An 8,800-nucleotide genomic window follows, 5' to 3' on the forward strand; every position below is an offset into this window, starting at 1 on the left:
GGAAAAAGATCCACCACCACATGCGACCATGCATGAGAAAATATTTTTCATTCTATTACTCTACTTATATTCAATAAACATTTTACCAATGTACATAATCAAATATAATAAGTGTTATGTATTTTTAATTTTGGTTCATGTGCTATTTATCTAAATATTTATATCCCACACAATACAATCTAATTAAAATATTTTGCAACCAATTCCCGTAGCAATGCGCGTGGTATCATCTAGTATAATAAAATATGAACCCAATTTTATTTATAACGATTCAATAAAAATGTTGTCTATTTGTAATTGTCATAGTATCCTCACCACCTTAAAAGAAGGTAACCACATCTGGATAAGTTACATCCTACCAACACAGTCTTAGTTTAAAGCATGTCTAATCACAATGCAAGCGACCAAACAAATGTCTCAACTCAGCTTGTCTCAAAGCATACACCGCTACTAAATAATAACAGTTGCATGTACTTAACATGTCTACACCTAGTATGTCTAGGAGAACATATATACTAGGTTGATAATGCTACCAAACACATCGGTGGTTTCGGAATCTTGATGTATTTTTTTGTGTGTTTGAGATGCTTTGTACTTCCGGTGAATTGATAACTCCGATCTTTTTCATTAAAAAAACACATCGTCTATTTTTTTCACATGTACCAAACACATCCTTTGCTATTGTGCTGTGCGTGCATGAGTCGTTGGTGAGTAATGCTACACCTACATGATTCTAGTTACGTAATTAACGTAAATATGTAACGTGTGAGTTGTTGATTGGAGATTGCTGGAGAGAGGGGTCCGCCCCCGTGAAAGGGGGGAGAGAGTTTAGGGCATGTACAATGGTTGATAAGATAGTCTTATCTTAAGTTTTGCATGTAATTTAGATACGACAAAGAAAAATGTCTACAATGGGTCATCTCTTAGCTTTATCTTCAATAATTAGCAATTCCTAAAAATGTGGTGAGACATATTGTGCTAAGAAATCATCTCTTGTCTTATCTTAAATAAGAGAAGACAAGTCTTCTCTTATGAGTTCTCTCTCCTCCACCTCATTATTTATCCTACGTAGCACTCTAAAAGTAACACCATTATACATGCCCTTGGTTAACCCTTCCTACGTCCCGTAGATGTAGCATCTTTGGTCGTTGGTGGCCTGCCCGAGCCTGGCAGCCCCATCCTTTCAACATTGTGATGCACTGTGTTTAAGAAAAACATTGTCATGCGGGCCATGGCATCCCTTTGCGCTGTTGATGGTGGTGGCGGGACGTCGCTGCAAGCGTCGTCGTGTGGCCGTCGCGACGGGGGATGACTTTTACGGTGCTAATGCTTAATAATGAAAGAAAAGATACACCAGTCATTGAACAAGTACTTGCACATTTACATCGAATGGAACTTGATTACTTTCTTTCTAAAATGTGATAAACACAAATTTAATCTAGGCTTTCTTCTTCTGAGCTGAAGATGCAACCGATGTTGCAGCAGCTAACGGCGCTGACCATGAGCAGAGACCACGCAAAACTGCAATTACAGCAACCACGATGAACGGAACATACAGCTGAAGCAGCCTCAGCGTTGCTTTTCCTGAGCCCAACATGTCGCCGAGTATGGCGGACTGAAACAATTGCGGTCACCATTAGAAACGAATCGAGAAAGATCTTCCGCGAGAGTGTGAATTGTAAAAAATATTGATATTGAAGGCTAGGTTTGTAGAAACCACAAGTCTATAATTTTGTGCCCAAAAACACTAACTTCCAGGCTAATTTTTTTGCAGAAAACACTAGTTGCTCAGTTCGGTCGTTTTAAGTGAGATTATGACAGGTAGGCCCGCTTTTGTCGACGTGGCGGCACTGTTCATCCGTCTGAGCCGTTAGACAGCGTCAGACGCCGTGCCCGGGCCTGCTCGAGCCGGTACCCTCTTCTACCGGTCCCTTCCTCAATCGTTACAGGCCCACCCCCAACCCTCATTCTCTCGCGCTCTCTGCTCCCACTCGTTCGCCGCCGTCGAACCCTGTCACATCTCCGACCGCCACCGCCGCCGCGTCGCCATGGTGCCCTAGAGTGGCGGCGGCGGTGGCGGTCAGAGAAGCCTACAAAATTATAGACTTGTGGTTTCTGTAAATCTAGTCTTCAATGTCGATGTTTTTTGTAATTCACTCTCCGCGAGAAGACAAGAGGATAAAGTCATTTGCTCAAGTCGAGTGTCGGCAGAACCAACAACTGGCGGTGAAATTTGCTCAAGGAATTATCGAATCACATTATCAATCATTTCACTAAAAAAACTCTCCTCCACAAACTTCCACCACCAAGGCAGCGCAGCAATCAAGATTTTTCTTGTATGAAATGCTTGTCGCTTGGTCAACGGAGAAAGAAGCTATCACTTCGCCTGTATGGATCTTGAAGCAAAGCAAGAAGAAAGGGCAAACGCAGGACCAAGACGGGTACGTACCAAGTAGGTGAGCATGTAGACCCCCGCCATGAGCGAGGTGGTGGCCGACCAGCGGCGGCGCGCGAGGATGCCGTAGAGGTTGGCGACGCAGACGGGCCACAGCAAGGCCAGGTCGAGCCAGACGAGGCCGAGGAAGAAAGGCGGCGGGTCGGCGACGAGGTAGTGCCCGAACGCGACGGCGAACCACCGGTGGATGTCCACGAGCGGCGCCGGGTAGAGGTCGCGCGGGAGCACGACCTGAGAGTCGAACAGCGGGGCCGCCACCGCCATGATCAGCGAGAAGAGCGCCACCACGACGTCCGCCGTCGCCGAGACGGCGCCCATTGGTTTGTTGTGGTGCGGCCGGAGGGAGCGGAGCGGAGCTGTGGAGGACCGCGCTCTGTTCCTGTTTTTCTACAGAGGAGCTGCTCTGTATCTTGTGGTGTAGGAGTGTGATGACAGGAAGAAACTGTGTCTGCGAGGTGGAGGTTGACGTTGAGATTGCGATAGAGAGGGATGCGGAGTGGAAGCGACTGTAGAGAGGAGATTTTCTTTCCACGCTGTTTTGCTCCTACGATCGGCTCAACCGGGCTTTCCTTCATGAGATTCGAAAGGGGTTCGAAGCGGGGGCCAGACTGCCATTTTGATCAACGACGATGTTGGTCACTTCTTTCAAAGAAAAGAGGGTTGCTATAAGGTGACCCGTTGTCCCCTCTTTGCCATTTTAACTTTGCCATTGATGCTCTTTCGACCATGTTTGACAAAGCTATGTTGGAATATTAGACAAGTTCATGATTAATTTCAGTAAATAATTCATGACTAAAACAAAGACTAGAATGCAACAATCTGGCAAACTAGATGAACAACTAAACATGCACATCAGCATCACACATTAAGTAGCAAGTTACGGGGAGAGACATGAACAGAACACGTAGGACGTACTATTTGTTAGTTGCTGAAGAAGCAACGGTGATGATGACGATGTTGGTGACGATTTGTTGTTGACGGCGATGAAGACGTCAATGAGTAGCACCGCTCGACTTGAACAGAAGACGACCCATGATGATGAACTTGAGCAGTCGCGCAGAGCGCTTCCCAAAAACCTAATTCGTCCTCTCCCTGTGCAGGATCGAAAGGACGAACGGTTTCAAAGACCCGCTCTCCCGCACGCCGATGCACACCAGCGTTAGGGATGAAGTAGACTACGATGGCAGCACAAGTTTTGAGATGAAGTAAAACACTAGGTGTTTTCGATGTGTCTTTGGCCGCAACCAGTAGCAGTATATATATTAGGACCAGAGGCGGTACTGCGTCGTGATCACAATCTCAATCCGACTTGGTTTCTAAGTCGTATACTTACCGGACAAGAAAAATCAACTTGTCTATCAAGAGATAAAAATAAAATAACAAAAGGAAGTTGCGTCCCTGCAAGGCAACAAACCGAATTTTGAATGCAGACATTTTTAAAAAAATTCAAACTTTTATTGAAAAAATAGTAACACATTTGAATTTAAAAAATTCAGAAAAAATTCAGAAAATAAGTTTTTTTTAAGTTGATAACTGGCCGGACGTGTCACATTTGCATACGGTGTCATAATTCTTGCATTGTATGTTTCGGTTCATACTGGTGCCCGCACCACAACTTTCCCTGTATGTCTGAAGTTGAGCAAAATAGAAATTTTAATCATCACAAATGAGTGAAATAACTCAAGGAAAGGATGTGATTCCCTGTACCACCTCATATTGTTCATCAGATATGAGGCCCATCCTATGGGCATATGGGACTCTGGCTGGCAAATCGAACTTGTGATCCGTTAATGGGTTGCCTATGATGTAACCCTGAAGCAATATATATGTTGAAACATTAGCAGCTACTTAGAAGGCAACACTAAGACAACCTGTGTTAATTGTTCCAAGAGTAAAGAAAGGTTGTGTGATGATATGCTTCCAACGTATCTATAATTTATAAAGTATTCATGCCATGTTTACAATATTTATATATGATTTTGATATGATTTGATTAGAACTAATCCGGACTGACGCTGTTTTCAGCAGAACTACCGTGGTGTTATTTTTGTGCAGTTGTTGGAACCTGAACTTTAATTGGCTTTGCATGTCAGCATGTGGTACTATGTTCGGTGGGAGGAGAACCGAGTGTCCATGAACTCTAGGTGCAACCAATGGGAGATGGCCGCTCATTGTTGTTCTCAGCCTTGTGATAGCTTTTGTTCCTTTTATTCTCCCTTTTGTGATGTTGGATTTTTCAAAACTATGCAATAATAGAAGGTTGCATGCATCCATCGATGCATCGGCTGGATCATCACACTTGTATTGCCTTGACGATGATGAACATGCAAATGTTATATGTACCATGTCACGCTATACATTGACAAACTTAACAGTAGGAGGTTACAGCCGATAGAATAGTATTCCCGAATCGAAAATCCTTGTGTGCGTAGAGAAAGCACATGTGATGCGCGCGAGAAGTCGAGTTAGAGAGGACGGCCGGAGAGCCACCTATCGACCATGGCCAAGCATTCCTTGGGCCTGTACTCTGGAGCAGTGTGACCACCACCCTGATTAAACAAAGAAACACTTGCTTGGCATGACAAACAAATAGAGTAGCAAATTAACAAATAGTGTCAATACATCAAACTAGCAGTCCCTTCACGTACCTTGATTGTCGCAAAAGTGAGGTTGTTAGCGTACAACGTTGTAAACCTGCACACACATAAAATGCAGCTCAATCAACGGCGTCAAAAATCAAGAATGTTAAAGTTTCCCCAAGCTGATGGGGAAAACAACTGGATTTCACTGGTAGTGGCTCAAACGTACTCACCCAGCAACTTGGCCGGTGGCATACCATGGCCTCCATTCATCGACGACGGCGAAGCCGAGAAAGCGGATCCACGCCTGGGTGCCGATGAAAGGCACGGTCATGTCGTGGTCGCCGCTATAGATTAGGCTCCGGTAGCCTTTGCTGGTCAGGCTCCGGTGATACTCCACGCTGCTCCTGATGTCGGTGGTGTATGGCGTGCCATGGTTGCACCTCAGCCACACAGGAACCGTTCCCTTGTGAACACCCAGAGCCTTTCTCACTGCCATGTTGTTTGCCCAGATGCCAGACATGCTATATCCTTTCTCCTGCATGCAGAAAATATAGATATGTTCATTAAAATTAGCAAAGAGCACAATCTTAAGGAATTTAAGGTAGGTTTCTTTGTCACTAACTCTGCACTCCGAAGAAATATCTGACAAGCCAAGCTCCGCGCTACCAAAGTCAAGCAACGTCCTGCCGCTATCTGAATTTCCATTGTATTCGGCAGAACATTCGGGTTCTAGGATGTGATGTATGTTTATGCCCTTCAAACACTACACTTGGTAGGAAAAGCATCATCAATAATTCAGACAAAAGGGCTTCCTTCATTTCCCTACATTTCCTAGTTATCGTACCTTATCTATTGCATCATGGCAATTTTTGCATTGTATGTTTCGGTTCATACCGGTGTCCACACCGCAACTTTCCCTGTATATCTGAAGTTGAGCAAACAGACATTTTAATCATCACAAATAAGTGAAATAACGCAACTCAATACTATGAGAAAGAAAGGATGTGATTCCCTCTACCACCTCATATTGTTCGTCAGATATGAGACCCATCCTATGGGCATATGGGACTCTGGCTGGCAAATCGAACTTGTGATCCGTTAATGGGTTGCCTATGATGTAACCCTGAAGCAATACACATGTTGAAACATTAGCCGCTACTTAGAAAGCAACACAAAGACATCATGTGTTAATTGTTCCAAAAGTAAAGAAAGGTTGTCTGACCTTCAGATTAAGAAGTGGCTTGTAACCCATTTCTATACCTGGAAAAGAGGCACGGGATAGGTAATTTAAAGCACAACACTGAGGGTTCAACACTAAAGTCAAGGATTATTTGAGTAGAGATATGTTGCACTCCCTATGTATCAAACTGGAAGACGTTTTTTGGGTTTAGATTGAGACTCAAAAACGCCTTACATTTTGATACAGAGGGAGTATTTCATGCCAAAGTTCTCAATTTTGTAGGATGAGCGGAATATTTGTAATAAGGAACAAGAAGGAAATTTCTATGTACCCTTAGCAATTTGAAAGGTTAGCGGTGGCGCAATTAAGCCAGAATACGAATCTCCGGCAATGAAAAGTGGATTCAGTAAGAACTGTGGATGATCCTCATACCACTGCAGATGGAGAAAATAATGATAATAAGAATTCAGAATAATTAGCTAAAAAATATGAATTCAAAATATTGTAATTACTGCTAACTGGAGGGGATTTTTCTCCCCTTTCCCTTTTTTTAATAGATGATACGCACACTCGTGCGTGTTCCAGAATTTTTTTTCTTCAAAATATTATGTGCATGTAGCACAGCATGTAAAAGTAATGGGAAATCCGTGAAGATGGGAAGTTTCAGAAGTAGTGGTGCGTAGAATAGTAGTATTATAAGAAACAAACCTAATTATGAGTGATAAGACGGAACATGATAAATACTGTATGTGACTGGACGGACCTTGGTAAGGAAGATGACAATTTGGTCAACGGCTTGGGTGTCGCAGGACTTGTACCCTTGGTCTGTTGCAGAGTATGAAAAGCCAGCTCCAACGGGGGAATCCAGAAAGATTACATTGGCAACCTGTTGGTGAGTGGACAGAAGCATGATTAGAAGATGCGATTATGCTTACATGATGAATTGGTGGCTGGCAGAAGAGGAACATATACTAGCCTTGGTCCAAGAATCCGGTCTGTACACCAGCTCTGGCGGACCACCGGTGTAAGAATCTGCAGGCTGAAAGCTGAGAGGACCTGCAGCAGCAGCAGCAGCAGCAACCAACAAGTAAAATGGTTAAGCATATTAGTCACAACATGATGATGAAAATGGAGAATGGTTAAGCAAATAGTTACCGATCTCGTAGACAAGGCCGGAGAAGGCGGAGCACCCGGGGCCGCCGGTGAGCCAGAGCAAGACGGGGTCCTCCGCGGGGCTCCTCTCCGACTGAACGAAGTAGTAGAAGAGGCGGACGCCATTGCTATCGTCCACTTGCACATACCCTGTCTCCAGGGAGAAGGGAAGAGGCCCATGGAAGCCAGGGAGATGGCTCACCACAGTGGTCTTGTTCTTCTCACTTTGTGCGGTGACGGCGACGATGAGGAGGAGGAGAAAGCCCACTCCCAGTGCCAAGCCATGGCTCATATGTTTCATTCTCTCCTCCTCGCCTCGCCTAGCTAAGCTGTTGGGTAGGAGCAGGACGCATCAAACGCGGCCCAGTTGTAGTTAAAGGATCATTAGTCTCTTTATTAAAAGAAGGAATCTGTCGTTGTCGTTAGGTAGATGGCCCTGCTTTCTCTTTCTCTTCAATTCAATTTCAATACAGTATAATGGAGAAACAGATCTGACTCAACGCCCCTAGAAACCAGCGCCGCTGTGCTTTGGCTGGACGCAATATGATACTATGATAGTAGCCCGAAATCACCATGAAAGCTGTGTTAGTAGTAGTAGTAGGTTATTTGCTGGTTTTAATTAATAGTCGCACGCATCACACGAGCCATGAGACACCGTTAATTAACACAAGGGAGGTTTGGAGCAAGTGAGCCAGCTCTTTGTCCTATACCGGCTCTTCTGTTAGTGCTATTTTTCCGACAAAGGATGATTTTATTAACTCGAAATGTAGCATGGAGCGGATACAAAACATAAAGAGTGACACTTGCTTCAGAATAGCTAAGATGCACACAGCCATCAAACGAGCCATACTGTACAAATTCATCGTATCTGCAGTGCATCTCTTCTGGTTTTTTTTACTGTATATATGAAAGTGCATCAGGTATTTCTGTTAACTCATTTGAAGAGAAAAATATATGCTTTGATAGCACATAGGAATTTTGGGGGGCCTGTACAATTCACCAAGCTTCTGTGTGCAAGAATTGAAGAAGGTATAACGACCCATTTTGAAGTTGCTCGCAAGTGACCAGTATGTATATATGATGCGTGAATGCCATAATCGGATCTTCATATTGACAAGATTGACACTTTGCACAGTGTAGAGATCACTACCGAGCCACATATACAAGTGGCCCAACAACTACTACACTAGTTAACATAATAAGTAAGGTCAAAACGCAGCCGAGACATCCATAAAACCCTTAACAATAATAGAAAGTCAAGCAAAACAATTAGGGAGGGGATTACAAACCATCCAGGGACATCATCTTGTACTACTAGCTACCTAGAGCACAATAATAACAGTAAGCAAATTAACAGGCACCTGAAGGGAGCTCTAAATAATAATAATCGTCTCCTAAATTAACCTCCATCATAACCTTAATAAATAAAAT

The 8,800-nt window shown here is 43.8% G+C and overlaps 2 protein-coding genes across 2 annotated transcripts; both read right to left on the reverse strand.

The window, feature by feature from the left end:
• Positions 1–1,313: 1,313 nt before the first annotated feature.
• On the reverse strand, positions 1,314–2,945 carry LOC125542841 (sigma intracellular receptor 2-like). Its single transcript, XM_048706066.1, has 2 exons — positions 2,450–2,945; positions 1,314–1,615 (listed from the first exon to the last, which is right to left on the reverse strand). Exons 1-2 carry the CDS (start codon positions 2,771–2,773, stop codon positions 1,439–1,441), a joined length of 501 nt encoding a protein of 166 aa, XP_048562023.1. The 5' UTR covers positions 2,774–2,945; the 3' UTR covers positions 1,314–1,438.
• A 1,796-nt stretch (positions 2,946–4,741) lies between these two features.
• On the reverse strand, positions 4,742–7,733 carry LOC125542840 (serine carboxypeptidase-like 17). The gene is made up of 11 exons (XM_048706064.1): positions 7,373–7,733; positions 7,194–7,273; positions 6,981–7,103; positions 6,549–6,651; positions 6,260–6,297; positions 6,059–6,160; positions 5,882–5,962; positions 5,660–5,800; positions 5,268–5,572; positions 5,104–5,149; positions 4,742–5,004 (listed from the first exon to the last, which is right to left on the reverse strand). The coding sequence occupies exons 1-11, from the start codon at positions 7,668–7,670 to the stop codon at positions 4,921–4,923; spliced, it is 1,401 nt and encodes a 466-aa protein (XP_048562021.1). The 5' UTR covers positions 7,671–7,733; the 3' UTR covers positions 4,742–4,920.
• Positions 7,734–8,800: the final 1,067 nt, after the last annotated feature.

This window comes from Triticum urartu, chromosome 3 (genome assembly GCF_003073215.2).
Source record: "Triticum urartu cultivar G1812 chromosome 3, Tu2.1, whole genome shotgun sequence".
Taxonomy (NCBI): Eukaryota; Viridiplantae; Streptophyta; class Magnoliopsida; order Poales; family Poaceae; genus Triticum; species Triticum urartu.

Excerpts from the sequence above, each read along its gene's own strand:
- LOC125542841 (XM_048706066.1), bottom strand. The coding sequence starts at position 2,773 with ATGGGCGCCGTCTCGGCGACGGCGGACGTCGTGGTGGCGCTCTTCTCG. Across the intron at positions 1,616-2,449 it reads TCTACATGCTCACCTACTTG|TCCGCCATACTCGGCGACAT; the intron begins GTACGTACCCGT and ends CAATTGTTTCAG.
- LOC125542840 (XM_048706064.1), bottom strand. The coding sequence starts at position 7,670 with ATGAAACATATGAGCCATGGCTTGGCACTGGGAGTGGGCTTTCTCCTC. Across the intron at positions 5,963-6,058 it reads TATCTGACGAACAATATGAG|ATATACAGGGAAAGTTGCGG; the intron begins GTGGTAGAGGGA and ends GCTCAACTTCAG. Across the intron at positions 5,150-5,267 it reads GCCACCGGCCAAGTTGCTGG|GTTTACAACGTTGTACGCTA; the intron begins GTGAGTACGTTT and ends ATGTGTGTGCAG.